The sequence below is a fragment of the Lissotriton helveticus genome, chromosome 3_1 (assembly GCF_964261635.1).
Source record: "Lissotriton helveticus chromosome 3_1, aLisHel1.1, whole genome shotgun sequence".
NCBI classification, from domain to species: Eukaryota; Metazoa; Chordata; class Amphibia; order Caudata; family Salamandridae; genus Lissotriton; species Lissotriton helveticus.
This window is the reverse complement of record NC_136061.1, coordinates 1,846,167,137-1,846,183,818: the sequence shown is the minus strand read 5'-3', so window position 1 is coordinate 1,846,183,818 and position 16,682 is coordinate 1,846,167,137. Positions and strand designations below refer to the sequence as shown.

The window sequence follows — 16,682 nt, the reverse complement described above, 5'->3', positions numbered from 1 at the left end:
CAATCTGGCTGCTGCATTTTGAATTGCTTGGAGTTTATCAAGTAATTTAGACTGGACATTACAATAATCCAATTTAGATAGAATCAATGAAGAGACCACAGTCTTTCTAGTATCTCTAGGAATAAAAGGAAAGATTTTCTGCAAGGTTTTTATCTAAAAAAAAAAAGCAGGATACAACTTTCAACACCTGTGAGAGTGGGGGAGTGGAGAGTGGAGGGAGCATCTTCTGTAGAACTGAAAGTTTCAGATTGCTTTACCGCGATGTTCAGCGATTCACGCCAAGATCCCTCTATGGGTGGCAGATTGTGGATGTTTCCTGAAATAAGATTTTCCAGCACATGCATAAACTCATAAGGAGTTTGGGGAGACAAAGGGGGAGAAGAACCTTAATATTGCAAGTGGCTCAAAGGATCCCGGTGCAGACATAGATCAGAAACTCAGTAGTCACTTGGGTCAGCAGTGATATGGACCGATGAGTTTACAGCAGCTGTCTCACCTGTTGATGGTCTATCTGCTCCCATAAATATCTACCAGGACAACTTGTAAAAGAGAGACTGAGAGAAAATGATTAGTGCGGTTGACAGATTGATTGATTGATTGACAGAGAGAGAGAGGACGGGCTGAGCACACCCATGACTGAGAATCCCCTTTTAAAAAGCTGCATGTCGAAGCAATCTTTGTCACTGATGCTTGAATGAAGACCCAAGCCCTGGTGCCTCTAACTATGGTAGACATTCACAAGATCTTTGTTTTGTGTATTTCAGCCAAACAGTGCCCCAAAAATATGATCTACCTGGAGAGCGGCTCACCATGCATAAACACCTGCTCCCACCAGGATCTCCACAACCTTTGTGAGGAGCACCACATGGACGGCTGTTTCTGCCCTGAAGGTGGGTTACTTTTCTGGTGGCACTTTGATGACTCCTTGCAAGTTGACCAGTCCCATCTCTGTGCCGCCGCCCGATGCCATGTACTAATAGTAGACTATTAAGGCAATTTGCATGTTCTACGTATAATTTCCTTCCCTATGGAAGAGCTTTCTCAATTACTGTCACTAGCCTGCACCAAAGGCCAGTGGGTCACAGTTGACTGAGTTTGAAGCATATGCTGTAATTGCTGTACCTAGAAGGGAACAGGGGAAGGTCACACAAATAGCTCTCTGGTCTTGGACATTGCTTGCACTTGTGCATGGTCTGTAACCTCCACAACATGGGTTGGTCACATATGGGAGTGAAAATCCATATGGTCGCACACCGCATATGGGAGTGGTTCACTCACTGGGAAGCTCTGCACTGTTACATTCAGATTTCACCAAAAACTAAGTTTCTATCATGACATCACAGAAGACAGTCCAAGGGGAGTCAGCAACTGAAACTTGAATTTGAGTGAGTGAAAAGCAGTAACACCAGAGGTGGAAGTGTGAGTAGAGCAAATGGGATGGTAAAGGTGACACAAAATGAAGTTTCAGTTCGATTTAGAACAGGTACAGAAGGCTCAGGGATTGATTTGAAAATCAATTTCTGATCATGAACATGGAAATTGGTCACCTTTGCTTTAGAAATACAGAAGTCAACATTTTGCTTCACGCACAGATCCATCAAATCCCTCCCAGACTGTATTTGCAAAGCAATTAGCTGCAAATATAGAACTGAGATTTAATGCGGGAGTCAAATAAGATGGCTCAGAAGCAAGCTCAAAAGAGCTGGAAACTACATCCAGGGATCAGGTATGACTGAACAGAAATCAGGATGTCACTGGAGCTAGTATCTGGATTCGTTAGTTGAAGGGAGCAGGGGAGCTGACTGCTAGATCAGGGGATCAGTGGATCAGATCAGGTAAGCCTGCATCTTCATAAAGACGCTAGGTCATTCTGTGGCTGGATTAAGGAGACCTGATTCTCTCAGAAGGACGTATGTGCTTAGAAGAGGGTAGGCCGTGCAGGCAGAAGAACAGTTTGAGCACATTGGATTGAACGATGAACATGAGGTCCTGATGCTGGAACAGCCTCAGAGTGGAACAAAAGAGTCAGAATCTTGAACAGATATCTTTGATTAGGAAGCTGATATTTGATTCAATTTGCAGTTGCAATGGGTACAGAGTGAACTACCTCAAAGCATGATTATCAAAGTCTTGGGCTACAATGGGGGAGTCTGAATCTAGGGGAGGACTCTCTGAAGTCATGGTGAGTTAGTTCGTGGCAAAAGGGGTTTGTAAGTGCTACCTAAATAGGCAAGCACTTCTGAAGACAACTTGATGTTAGTGGTATGTAGAACTAGGATGGGAGGGAGGGATTGGCGAGGCTTGTGGAGTCAGTTACCGCATATTGATTGTTTGGTGGTTAGAAATGGTGCGTTTCAATTTCCTGAAGGTATTGTAATTATTTTTACTGCAAATGTCAGAAGACAGCATGTTCATAGGTGGAGTCCCAAAACCGAGAAACAACAACCTTCTTTGGGATCTGCAGAGATGAAGAGGGTTCTGTGGATGTGGAGCAGCTAAAATTAAACCAGCGTGGAAACACTAATTGCTGTTTTTGTTTGTTGCAAATTCTTTTCTGTCCCACGTTTTCATCTGTGCTCCCTTTTTTAACATTTCCCAGATAGACTTGCATATTCCTATTGCCCTCATTTTCACTCTTTTTACTAAATTTTGTTTTCCATCTCTTTATTAGAAGGGTAAATAAAACACTGCCCCATTTACCCACCCTGGTCTTTGTCCTACACAGTTTATTTAAATAACATTAATAAAAAAATACAATTATTTTGTGCTCCAAGTTGGGGCTGCACTCAACGAGTGGTCTAATGGCTGACTACAACTTCTTTTTTGCACCCCGTTCTCTTGCGCTTCTCACGGTGTGTCTTCTGTAATGTATTCTGTATGCACAGATGTGTATGGGTTGGTCTTGAAGCATTATGGGGCAGTATCTTGGAAGAGTCGGCATGATGGGTTAAGAGTGGCTGTAGTAGGGATGATGGATGGTAGAGAGTGTAGGTGTGCATGAGGCAGTCTTGGTAGGCATTTGTTCAGCATTCATAAAAACAGTAGAATCACATGTCAGGGATCACTGCTTTAAGGAGCCACCTGAATGGAGAATTTGATGTTTCTCGGTTTGTCGGAGTCATGCAACGACAATCTTTCTACTGTGTCACTGTCATCATCGTAATTGGGGACAGTAATAACAAGAGCTAGATGCATTTTGGTTAGTTGATGTGCAAGCAAAGATACTGCGGGGCTTGAATGTTTTAAGAGTCGTGAAAAGTAGGTGATGAGGGACACGGAGATTGTACTGCTGAATATCAAGGCTATAAGTGCAGTGGCAGAAGAATATTTTGTGCAAAACATCAAGGACCTGAGTATTGAAAGGTAAGTGCATGTAAAGGAAAGTATAGATTTACTATTATTAACACTACATTTACATACCTTGAAGTGATATATATATATATGCCAAGATACACTCAGGGTTAGCGAGAGAAAATCTGCAATAACTTACCTTCCGATAGTCTGGTTTCCATATTTGGTCCTCGATATTTACCTATCTCGCTATTCCGGCCTTGATCTTTAGCGTGCACATCAGCCACAGAGAAGAATGAATCTGGCCCTAGGCTGCAGGGTGTGATACCAGGGACATGTGAATCTAGACCAGCATGCAGTGCCCCAAGCTGAAATGAAGGAGAGTAGGAGCTGGGAAATTCTTGTTGAATGTGACATCAAGGATCCTGAAGTTAACATTTAAAGTTATGAAGCTAGAAAATGCCACACTGGAGTAGGTGTGTTCCAACTAGGTCTGGTGTGTTGTTTAAGACGCGGGCAAGCATATTGGTAGATGAAATAGGGTTTTGAGTTATAGTATAGGACTTAAAGCGGGGATAAAAGGCGTAATTTCGAGTTTTGTGGATGAGATACCCAGTCAAAAACATGACAACTATCCCCCCTGCTGTATTTCAAGTGACATAGGATACATAGCACCTGTAATACGCCAGACAGGACATCCGCTACCCTTGTCACAGAGTATGCCATCCACAACACTTTAAATAAGGCCCAAACTCTTTTATTCTAGACTACATTTCCATTACTTACAACACCACAACCTGATGGTAGAACTGTGTAGTACGATTTGAGTACCAGATTGTCTAAGGCTTGTACAGGAGGCTTGGTACAACTGAAGGATGTGGAGTTGTGCGACGGGGTGGAGTGGGCATTTGGCTCTATTTTCTTAGGGCAACATGTACCCTTGCATTCAGAAATAAACTTCATAGTTGGTAAAGGGGCAGAGGGGTGTGCACTGCAGTACATACATCCCGCTGCCCTTACATACTCTGCCCTTACATAATTACTGCAGAGTATGTAAGGACGCCGAGATGTATGCGCTGCAGTGGTTTCTAAAAAGGGTCACAAGAGGGAGAAGTCATCTATGTTTAAAAACTTAAACTTTATTCTGCAGTGATTTTTAAACATAGAGGGACTGCTCCCTCTTCCAGCTATCATTAGAAACTAACTTTACGTCTGACTAATTCCGCCACCCTGACAGCAGAATTTATTAAGGAATTTCGCGTCACAAGAGTAACGTGAAATTAGTAAATTCATCCGATTCCGCCAGCAGAACTAAACATTTTGCCCAGGCCAACAAACAACAACGCAGTGTCCCTTTTTCTGTTTTAGCTAGGAAATCTTGTTTCTTTATCAGTCGTGTGGAAGACTTCATTATATCTATGTTGCTCTGGAGTGAACCAGAACATTTCTCCTTGTTACCATGTGTACCAAGTAACACACTTGGCAAATGCTATTCATTCTTGATCATTGTTTGTTAATTAGCACTAGTATGGCCCACAAACTGGATTAGTATGCAATTAGAGTGCCTTTCTGATTGACTTGTGCTAATAATTAATGTTCTTTGGTTGTGCTGAGCCTGTACAGATCAGCATGCTGTGGTGTGAATTTTACATATAGACTTCTTATATGTTTTTATTTTGTGCATATGTTCTGTATTGCAGGCACTGTTGTGGACGACCTTACAGGACACGGCTGTGTGCCAGTGAGCAGCTGCCACTGCAAACTGCAAGGGATCCTGTATTCGCCAGGGCAAAAGATAGTCAACGAATGTGAGGACTGGTAAGGATTGTGTGTGAATTTTGATCTTCTCCAATGCGTAAACGACATTGGCTTGCGTCTTCACTGCAAAGCTTCTCACGTCCCTCTGTTCCTGATAAGATAAAATTAGATTGGAAAGATGGCAAAGCGGTATTTACTGACGATTTCCTAAGCTAAGCAGAGGGCCTTTTTGGTATCTTTGGTGTAGGTTTACTAACGCACCAGCTTTAGAGCTAGATTCGCACATTATGTACCAGCATACATGCACTGGGGTGGAAATCTTTCTTCTGCCTGTGGGGGGGGGTTGTGGTGGCTTAACAGACGACCAGTCATCTTCTGATGAGACGTTTCTATCATAATCTTGGCCAATAACATGAATGCTCACGTCTTCAACCGTGGGAGTCTACCTAGACTTTACCATGGGGTCATCTTATTGCCTGCCTCTGTTTTCTTTGCCCAGACGTAGACGCTGCATTTTCTCACCCAGCTCGAAGTCACGTAGGACTTGGCTGTTATTTATTTTTAGCTGGGTAAAACCTATGGGATTTAGTTACTGCTCTAATGGTCCTATGCATATGGTATCTTCAACAACGCAACAAAGATTTTCAGAGGTTGCTTATTCATATGTTCTTTTCAGGGTTAACTTACCATACACAGTTCATTTTAAGCCGGAGTGCTCTGGGGTAGTGCTTGCCCTTGAGCCTCATCCAATATTAATTTTCGCTATGGTATTTGAGTCAGTTCTGTATTTGAGTTCTGGACAAGGGACAGTGCTCCACATGGTTAGGTCATGTTATGGTGTCGCCGGAAAAAAAAATCATGTATTATCCTGTTGCCCAAGATACTGCCAACCTGTCTCTTAGGTAAGAAGCATGTTCTTCCATTTACATGAATTTTCAGGGCAATTAGTTCATATTTCCCTCTAGGTCACTCTAACGTGACTACTTCGTCCACAAGTTTTGAGGAGACACATATTTTTTTGTTTTCTTCCAGTGTATGTAATTCTGGACAGTGGGTGTGTAAGAACCTCCCCTGCCCTGGCGTCTGCTCAGTGGAAGGAGGTTCGCATATCTCAACCTTTGATGGGAAGAAATACACCTTCCACGGTGACTGTTACTATGTCTTCTCAAAGGTAATTATTCTTCAGATAATTGAGCGGGTATGTTTTTGGGTGACAGCAAAGGGGGATTATGAACCTATAAATTTAGCTGTTCAAGGTCAAGGAGGAAATGTTGGAACAGTCTGTTACAAAGTTAGAGAACATGCTCTGTACATGTTACCTGTTCAACTCGTGCGCATTGAAAGCCACTGCAGCGCTCTCCTGAGGTACCGGATACCACGAGAAGCTCATCCAGTTCAGTTGTTTCATTTCAGTCTGGGACCGATAGTCCTACCTTTGAAATGTGGAAAACAAAACTACAAGACCCATGATGCAAAGGAGAAGCCAGGAATTGATTAACTACTCATGCTCAGCATATAATAATGTGAAATCTCTTTCATAGTCATTATAAAGTAAGTCAGCCACCCGTTCATGGAAACTGTTTCCAGGCCTCAAAACTAGCAGCACAAGTGTATCCCTTACCAACAGTCCAAAGGTAAAGGCCCTGCACTGATGAAGCATGGGTTTCAGTGCGCCCTATAGGACTGACGCAAGGGAGGAACGCCACAGCAGGATATAGACATAGTGACACCCCACGCTGCCCGGCTCTACCTGTTCTATGACTAACTGGACACATTCACGTGATTGTCAAGCTTAAATTCACAAAAAACTGAGAGAAAAAAAGCAAGATTCATTTGTTTATTTATTAAGGAATTTCATGTTGTGTAATATGCATCTTCACAGTTGCCTCAGAAAGCTGCACAGTTTATATTATGGGTTCAAGAACCTGGGATAGGAGCAGTGCAAGCAAAGGGGGGCAAGGTCCCTGCCTGATATTCCTAACTCGCTACCTCCCCTGCCCCCATGGTCTTCGATCTGCTACTGTTCGAAGCCCAAAAGTGATGCCCAGATTCTAGTCGATTGGCATCTTGAAGAGTTAATCTTTCAATGTTTGAGACACCTCAGTCCCTCTGAAGTGTATGCAAAGGTACTACCGTTCAACACTGCCCACATTTGATGGGCAGATTTGTGAATGGATAACTGGCTTTCACTTACATCAACCTTTCACCCATTTGTCATCTAGTTCGCATGATACATTCTGTCTGTTCAGAGACTAGTGAGGAGCACTCAGGTAAAACAAGACCAAAAAGAGGGGAGGCAATAGGGCAGTGTACACCATTAGTCAAACAACTGATTAATACGAGAATGGTGCACCCTTGCTAGATTTCCATTCACTTTGCTATTTCTGCAATTACTGGCGGACAAATGTACCGAACGGCAGCACAGGGTTTTGTGAACGCAGGGACGTTGATACTGTTCTAACTCTAGTCATAGACTGTTTGGGGAAAACACCCTTCCCCAAATATTCTGGAAAAATCATTTATTATTGTGGCTGCAGTCCTGGAATGTTTTGGGCAAAGTTAAACATTCCCAAAATATGTTTTAAATGACTTAGAATGTGGGAATGTACCATTGCCGGCATGTGCTCCCCCAAGGGTTCCAATAAAAGCGAAAACTAGGGATAACGCAAGCAGCATTTTTTTAATTTTTTTTTATTTAAGGCGATTTTCTATAGCGCAAACATTACCCGGAGGTGTCAGGGCGCTTTACAAAAGAACCAGTTGCGATACATAAGGACTTCGCATTACACGAGTTACATAAAAGATACAAACTGGAAAAAAAATGCAAATGTACAAGTTGTAAAGTCCCACAGGGAAGAGATGCAAGTAGAAAACATTGCAAATGTACAAGTTGTAAAGTCACACAGGAAAGAGATGCAGGTAGAAAACATTGCAAATGTACAAGTTGTAAAGTCACTCAAGGAAGAGATACAAATGGATACTCTAAGAATCACATAGAAATGGTAGTGAGTACAAAGGTCTACTACATCTTAGAGTGTCTACCCCCTCACCGTAAGTGAGGATGTGCATACAGAATACAACACTGCATCCTTCATTTTTCCAGCATTGGCAGGTACGCCATGAACATTTTAGGTGGTTATTGGGTAGTTGTTAATCCAGCCAGTATTGGTTGTGTTAATTATGTTCCTTAGTCACCTGCAGCATCGATACTCACGTGATGAGGGACAATCCTGGTGTCAAATATAAACCTCCTTCTACCACCATTTCTTTTTCAGGGTGTGGCTGAAGGGTCCCACGTAATCCTTGGTGAGCTGGCTTCCTGTGGGTCCACACACAGACAGACGTGCCTAAAGACCGTCGTCCTGCTAACCGACAACAAGAAGAATGTAAGCACGCCTACTGCTCCTGGCTAAGGGTTCTTAGCCATGAATATTCGAAGACAGCCTGCAGCATACTTTTCATGCACGCCAAGATGCATATTAATATATGCTGCTTAAGGGCAGCTTTGAATGCGATTTTCACCATTTTAAGCATAAAGGCCCACTTGAGTTATGTTTTCAATTGCCATCCTCTCACATCTGTACTTTGATGCATGCTCTCTCTTTCTCTCTCTCTCCCCTCCTCTCCCATCCTCTCCTCTCCTCTCCTCTCCCTTGACTACAGCTCTACCCAGTTCCTTTAAATACTAACTAGTTTTCATGTTCCCTTCTCAAGGGAGATTTACAGTGCCCACTGTCTTGTAGGCTGGTGACTCTAGTTTGCCACGGAAGCCATTAAAATATGTGTATTTTTTCTTCACAGATGGTGACCTTTCAGGCAGATGGCACTATATTGCTTAATGACGGGCAGGTGTCTGTTCCCTATGTGGCAGGTAAGGACAACTTAAGGACTGTAGAGAAATGCCCTAGACTCAATGCTCCATTTTGTGATGTTCACTGAAGGCATGTCCTTGAGCGGTATTTATTTTCTGGTTCTCTATATCTTAGCTGAAAGCAACCAGGTTATAGAGATGACACCGAGAAGGCCCCTGGGATCACTTTGATCTCTAAAGTCCCTTGTCCCTTCTCTTATGATTCTGTCACTTAGAGGAGGCTTTAGGTGTGGAGTCCATTTCTTTCCAGTGCTGCGTCTTCCGCAGACTTTAGAACCATCTATATATTTCAACCTTTGGTGATTTCTGATATTTCATGCTGAGATCTTGTGGGTCAATGTGATAACAGCAGGATAGTGCTGCTTGTGTCAATGTCAATCTTTTGATTTTAATGCCTTTATTTTTTACTTTACTTGCTTCGTTATCTAGCCTTCTAATTCCTCTCACTGGTCGGTTTTTCTCTTTTAGGATCTATTTCACCTGTTCATTTCCCTCTGTTGACAGGCCATTGTGCTAGGTAGAGCATGATTTTTTGTGATTCCTGACCAGACATAGGGCGGCCCCCTAAAATCGGCTTTGTCCCAAGTTCATAATCTCTATGGAATTACCAGTGTCACGATTATTCAGGATATCCAAAAAAGTGAACGTGTCTGTGGGTGCCAGGATCTCCCGTACACTGAAAGGGTCTCTGGCCTCCAGGATATCTTTCACACTGAAAGTGTTTGTGGGCTCAGGATCTCCTTCATTCTGAAAGTGTCTGTGGGCTCCCGGATCTCCACACTAAAAGTGTCTGTGGGCTACAGGATCTCCCTCACACTGAAAGTGTCCGTGAGCTCCAGGATCTCCTTCACACTGAAAGTGTCTGTGGGTTCCAGGATCTCCTTCACACTATAAGTGTCTGTGGGCTCCAGGATCTCCCTCACACTGAAAGTGTCTGTGGGCTCCAGAATCTCCTTCACACTGAAAGTGTCTGTGGGCTCCAAGTTCAACTACACATAAAGTGTTTGTGGGCTCCAGAATCTCCTTCACACTGAACGTGTCTGTGGGCTCCTGGATCTCCTTCACACTGAAAGTATCTGTGAGCTCCTGGGCCTCCTTCACACTGAAAGTGTCTGTGAGCTCCAGGTTCTCCTTCACACTGAAAGTGTCTGTGGGCTCCAGGATCTACTTCACACAAAGCGTTTGTGGGCTCAGGATCTCCTTCACACTGAAAGTATCTGAGAGCTCCTGGGCCTCCTTCACACTGAAAGTGTCTGTGAGCTCCAGGATCTCCTTCACACTGAAAGTGTCTGTGGGCTCCAGGATCTACTTCACACAGAGTGTTTGTGGGCTCAGGATCTCCTTCACACTGAAAGTGTCTGTGGGCTTCAGGTTCTCCTTCACACAAAGTGTCTGTTGGCTCCAGGATCTCCTTCACACTGAAAGTGTCTGTGGGCTCCAGGTTCTCCTTCACACAAAGTCTCTGCGGGCTTCAGGATCTCCTTCACACTGAAAGTCTCTGTGTGCTCCAGGATCTCTTACACACTGAAAGTGTCCATGGGCTCCTGAATCCCCTTCACACTGAAAGTGTCTGTGGGCTCCAGGATCTCTTTCACGCTAATAGTGTTTGTGGGCTCCAGGATCTCCTCACACTGAAAGTGTCTGCGGGCTCCAGGATCTCCCTCACACTGAAAGTGTCTGTGGACTGCAGCATCTCTCTGACATCGAAAGTGTCTCTGAGCTCCACTATTTTTTCTTGATTCTGAAAATGTCTGTGGATTCCAGGACCCCCCAGACACTGAAAGTGTCTGTGAGCTCTACTACCTCCATGACAATGAAAGTGCCTGTGGGCTTCACTATTTCCCTTACATTGAAAGTGCCTGTGGGCTCCACTATTTCCCTGACATTTAAAGTGCCTGTGGGCTCCACTATCTCCCTGACATTGAAAGTGCCTGTGGGCTCCACTATTTCATGACATTTAAAGTGCCTGTGGGCTCCCCTATCTCCCTGACATTGAAAGTGCATGTGAGCTCCTCTATTTCCGTGACATTGAAAGTGCCTGTGAGCTCCACTAGTTCCCTGACATTGAAATTGTCTGTGAGATCTATTACCTCCTTTGCAATGAAAGTGCCTTTGAGCTCCGCTATTTCCCTGACATTGAAGGTGTCTGTGGACTGCGGATCTCCCTGACACCGTAGGTGTGTGTGGACGCCAGCAATCTATCTGGAATGGAGGATTTCCCTGATGTTAGCAGTGTTTACAGAACGGATGACACTGTCAGTCTGCACAGAGGGCAGGATCTCCGCGGCACCTTCCATGTTTGCAGAATTCAGAGGCCCCCTGACATTGCCAGCATCTCCCGGTGCCGCCCATCTCTGCTATTGGCTGAGCCTCCTGGACTGAAGAGCTCTTCCTGTCATGGATGCGCCTTGCTCCTCTTTGCTGCTGTGTTAATGATTGACAGGGGCGCCTCCCTGGAGTGGGCAGAGGGAGGATGCCCGGGTGTTCGAGGCTGTAAACTGCAGCTCCTTAGGACATGCAAACCGTGGAGCAATCAATGTTTCCTCTTAAGGCTCAGAAGTTGAGCAAAGGTGGCTTTCATTACACAGCAATTCTCCTTTCTGCCCCTTCAACAAACATCTCCACCCAAATCTGTGTGCAATTCTCTGTCCGGCCTCAGTTTGATAGCTAGCCAGTGGAGGGTGTGGTGTTTGGTGAGCGATGGTAACCAGGGTTGAAGTTATACGAGGCACCTTTATGCCTAAGGTGGAGACAGCTGCAGGCACACGTTTGTCAGGTGTAACACGAGAGCACGAGTAGTGTAATATCTCCAAGGACGTAGCTTTGTCAGTAAGATTGGAGGGGGGGGGGGGGGGGGGAGGAGGGGGTGTATGAGCATCAGATTTTCCAAAAATCACGCATATAAGCAGGGGCAGCTCTAGGCTCACGGCAGCCCTGGGCAGGAAGCGTAGGTAGGGGGCCCCGGTAGAGGGGGTCCGGGTGGAGCGGAGCCCCCCCTGGAGCGCAGGAAGGTGTTTTAATAAAACGTCCAGAAAAGGCGTTAGATAACCAGTACCTGCTGCTGCTCCTACCCTTCCAAATTCGTCTCAGAACAATACAATTAGGAGGAGGAGGGTATTGTGACACATGACGTGGCCAGCAGTGGGTAGGGAAAAAAAGAAGCCAATCAGGAACCAGGAGGAACGCACGCGCGGTGGCCAGTGAAGAGGGGGGGGGGTCAGGGTGTTTGGAGGTGGAACAGAGCCGGAGGCGGCCAAATCCCTGCAAGGGGCCGCCATGCAAATATGTATCCATCCTTAGAGGATTCTAATATAAAGGATATATATTGGCGTGGCGACCCCTGGGGTTAGGCGGCCCTGATTTTAGGTTAAAATACATCATAGGACAAACAGGGCGCATGAGAGAACTTTAGGGGCAACAGAAAGGGAGAGAAATTCGAATTCCTATGTCTGCCAAGTGAGAGACATACAATGTTTTGGAACATAGGTATGTTTTAGGACTTTCAAAACAGAGATGAGAGCCAGTGTGTGTGTTTATGTCAGTTTGTGCGCGAAAAAATCCCAGGTGAAATTCGACAGGCGCCTCCCCGACTGAAAGCACCTGTACCCAACTATTCATCAGAAAATACATTTATTAGGGGGGTGTAGCACTCCCCCCCCAAAGGCACGCCCCTGAATATCTTTGTCCTTTGTACTAACACTTTCATATTCCTTTCGTGCAGATTTATTAGAATGACACCCCCTGCACCCCAGTAATATAGTTGTACGCGGCAACATGAGACGCCCCAGCAGACTACTTAGCGTTACGGATTACAGTAGTAATGATAATAAGTTCATCTTTTAATTGTTTTAAAATGCATGAACACCAGATCAAGCCGAAAAGGGACGAAAGTGATGTGCAGAGGAACATTTATTATAACATACAACTATGCACGAACATGAAAAGCCAGAATTGAACAACATCATGAACTAATAAAGCACATTTCACGGAATAAGGCTGCAGTCAATGGGAAAGCTTCAAACCCCGTAAGAGATCAGAACAACGACTGTCTCAGGTGTAAACTTAAAAGCAGATACCCCCTAGCAGGAGAGAACAGTTCGGTTAAGGGTGCTTGCCGCGACGTCACACTACCGAGGAAAGCTCCGCACCAGACGTTTTTGTAATTTCCACTGATATCGGGTTGTTGTCTCACCACCACCACCTGCTTCCATCTCCAAATGTGTATGCTATCCAGATCAGGCCACAAGTCCTATAAAAAGAAGTGAAGGGACTGACAATATGCAAATGACCTCATGATGACACCGGGACACGTTCACCATATTTCTGTGGGGTCCAGCTTCTTGGCAGGGGGGACGGCATCCACCCTGTGAAAAGAGTGGGGGGAACGCCGTCCACCCGCGTGTACCCCTGACTTGAGCCCTGATACAGATGCTACACTCCAACCTGCTTGTGCAGTGCTTATGCCCCTGCAAGCTCACAGATTCACTGCGAGTACAAGCGCAGACCACCTACCTGTGCACACAGTGCATATGCAATTCTCAAGCCGTTATGCACTGTGCACATGCGGGGTATCAACCTGCCTACACTGTGCATATGCGTAGCCCTGGCATGAGTCACAACCTGTGCACACAAACCAAGTGCAAGTCTCTGGCTTTCATATACTATAGCACTGTGCAAATGCAATTGTCATGTGTGCAGCGCATATTCAGTGCAAGTGCAGTTCTCATGCCTGCCACGATACTCCTGTATAGTGCGTGCACTCTGTATGTGCATACTAACCAAGTGAATGGATCTGTCGTCATGCTCGCTCAACCTTAAATACCACTCATGGGGCGCCCCAACAACTAGGACTGGGAGCGGTGTAGTCCCACTCTGGACGTTAGTGCTTCCCGACTGAAGCGGTCACGCTCTCAAGTTCAGTAGCAGGTGATAAACATTCTAATATGAATGAGACAGATAATGATTGTAGGTTTACAGTTTATATAAAGAATATTTGACAGGTTTCAAAATATATTTCATCAGGAGATTTAGCAGCAAGCGTATAAGTCATAAGTACAAAGAACTCAGTACAGTTCTAAGCAGTGGCGGCCGGGCAGGTAGCGCAGTAGGGTGGTGTGTCGGGGTAGGACGTGGGGTGGGGGAGTCCACAGGTGACGGACTAAGTATTATTTATTTGTTTAATTATACCTATTCTGTCATGTGTTTAATTCCAATCCCCTCCCACCCCACCCCAAACTGCCCCGACGCACTTACCTGAGCCAGCCGCCGCTGGTTCTAAGTGAAATCCAGCATAGATTTGCCTTTTAAGAGTAGAGAAGCTGAGCTTTCTTTGCCTTGGAAATCTACATCCTTTTATAGGACTTAAGACAAAGAAAGTCCTGCATTGTACATGAGTACAAGTTGCTTAGGATATGCATCAATAGAGAACAAGCAATAAGAAACAATTTACCTCAGAATACGTTCAAGGATTCTCTCATGGCAGCAATACATTGAAAGTACAGACATTCTCACCGTTAGTTTGGCAGTCCAAAGTATACATTGTATGCCTGTAGCCAAGGGCGGTTGAAGTGTCCTTGGTACACTGCAAAGAGGTCTCTGGGAGCAGTTTTCAGTTTATTAGTGCCACTTTTCAATTCTTTATGTGGAACAAAAGAAAACGACAACAATACCTTTTGATCTTGGAGATGTTGGTAGAAGATGGAGAACTTTGTAAACACAACTCGAGTTAGCATATGACCAAATTGTGATGCATTTAAAGTGAAAGGAGATCTTCTTCCACAATCCCTAACTGCACACAAAGCGCAAGAGGCAATATCTTGACTGCATTTAATGTACACGTGGCAGTCCCCTGTCTTCCTACTATCTATGGCATGCTAATTCACGAGTGTCTACGTTAAACAATGTTTCTACCCGTGTCCAAGTATGCCTCACTGATGCTAGATTGTACACAGGCAAACGTTTTTCACACAATGACTCCTGCTTACACACATTGTTTTAGAGATAAGCCAAAAGCGTTGCCTTTGCACTTCACACGAGAAAATTCCCTGTATGCAAATTCTTTTCAAGTGCTAGTTTTCTCCCTAAATACTCCCCAAAAGCGTCAAGAGGGGGCAGAATATGTATTAGGACACTTAGTGTTAGCCAGTGGATGGCGTTTTCTGAGACCTCTCACCTCTACGCACTACTCTACAAAGTTCCTTCGTTCGCTCACTTAAAGTCTCAATAGAACGAGATCAGATGACGATTCACACGGGTATATTTTTCCTTTCCTTTAAACACACACACCTCCTTTATTGCTAGAAATGTGCAGGAGATCAACATTTGAAGTGTTAACATTTCTCTCACGCCGTGAAAAGTAGTCTGTGTTCAAAATGGATGTCCCCATCTGGGACAAGCATGCACCTAAAGCCTGCTCCAGCTGGTAAATCCCCTTCATTGGCCACTGCAACAATTGAGGACACTGTGTACAAACCCCTCTGAGTGACATTCATTCATCCTCAAATTAAGGAAATTGATTTACCCCATGAGAGCGGATGTGTCTTGACGTATCAATTGCCAGTAAATAACATCACAGTATTGGGTCTTTGTCACATTCTTAGCCCCTTAACATTGTCCTATTTGTGCCTGAGGAGCAGGCAAGGAGAGCCTGTTTCCTGTTCTTGACTTGGGTACCACCCATCTCTACTTTTCTCTTTATTATAGCAGTCTAGAGATGTGTTGTTTGTCTATATGAGGCTTTTAAACTGTCTGTCCACTCTTTTCAGCGAGTTTCTCCATCATGCAGCCTACCTCCTCGAACATCATCGTGCAGGTGGACCCAGGCCTCCAGATGCAGATCCAGCTGAAGCCCACCATGCAGCTCTACATCACCATGGAACAGTCCGCGCGGGGAACTCTGCAAGGTAGCTCTTCTGTCAAGCCAGTTACAGAGATCACATAGCAGAGGTCAAAGCCTTAAAGTCATTCGCAGGGAGCAGGACAGAACAAAGTCAGGCATTGGAGTCGCTAAGAGTTGGGCAAAGCCGAATGTCAGGGGACTGAAATCTTCAAAACGAGTCACATAGAGGAAGATGAAACCCAAGGTTCCGGGGTCAATGGCAGTGAGTTAAAGAGAGAAAGGTAGAACAAAAGGTCATGGGTAACATTTATGACGTCTAGTTACAGACAGTCGGTAGAAGCCCAATGTCACCGGTTAGTGGTTTTGTAGCTGGTCACCGTATTTGCTGTGTGCACTTTGGAACTTAATAGCAGCAGTGAAAGCCTGTACAGCCAAATGAAAGTGACCAAGATGTAATTCAAGTTCAGGGGAAGAACATTTTAATTATCCTCTGAGACCCGCGTGGAATCTAAATGGAAGGGTTTGAAGTGGCTCCACAGTTTACCGTAGGGAGCAAGGCGGATGGCACCCTGAGGTCATATTTGTCTCTACTGCTGTTCCTAGGAAGTTGAGTGGAAACTAAGCTCAGGAATCAGATTTTCTACAACTCGTTTCCAGAGCTCTGGTCCTGTCAAACCTCCAAGTCACAGATCCAGGCCTCTAACCTGCTTGCTTTAAATAGCAGTATGTCACCAGGTCAGAGACATACCACGCCTAGTCTCTTACAAAGCGGAGGGCAGCACAAGTTCAGCTCCTCTGAATCTGGTAATTTCACCTAAGAAATGCTGATAGGCCTTATTGCTGACCTATGACACGACCACACATTTTCAGTGACTTTGAGGAGTTGAATACCATGTTCACTAACACCCTTTTCTTCCACGCTGA

General features: G+C 44.8%; 1 protein-coding gene across 1 annotated transcript in view; it reads left to right on the top strand.

The window, feature by feature from the left end:
- Positions 1 to 16,682, top strand: part of LOC144823891 (mucin-2-like) — a 209,393-nt gene that overhangs the window by 33,385 nt on the left and 159,326 nt on the right. The window contains exons 7-12 of the mRNA XM_078682784.1: positions 765 to 890; positions 4,992 to 5,109; positions 6,082 to 6,220; positions 8,325 to 8,435; positions 8,851 to 8,920; positions 15,685 to 15,822. Of these exons, the coding sequence (XP_078538910.1) occupies positions 765 to 890; positions 4,992 to 5,109; positions 6,082 to 6,220; positions 8,325 to 8,435; positions 8,851 to 8,920; positions 15,685 to 15,822 (702 nt within the window). The remainder of the gene's footprint in view (positions 1 to 764; positions 891 to 4,991; positions 5,110 to 6,081; positions 6,221 to 8,324; positions 8,436 to 8,850; positions 8,921 to 15,684; positions 15,823 to 16,682) is intronic.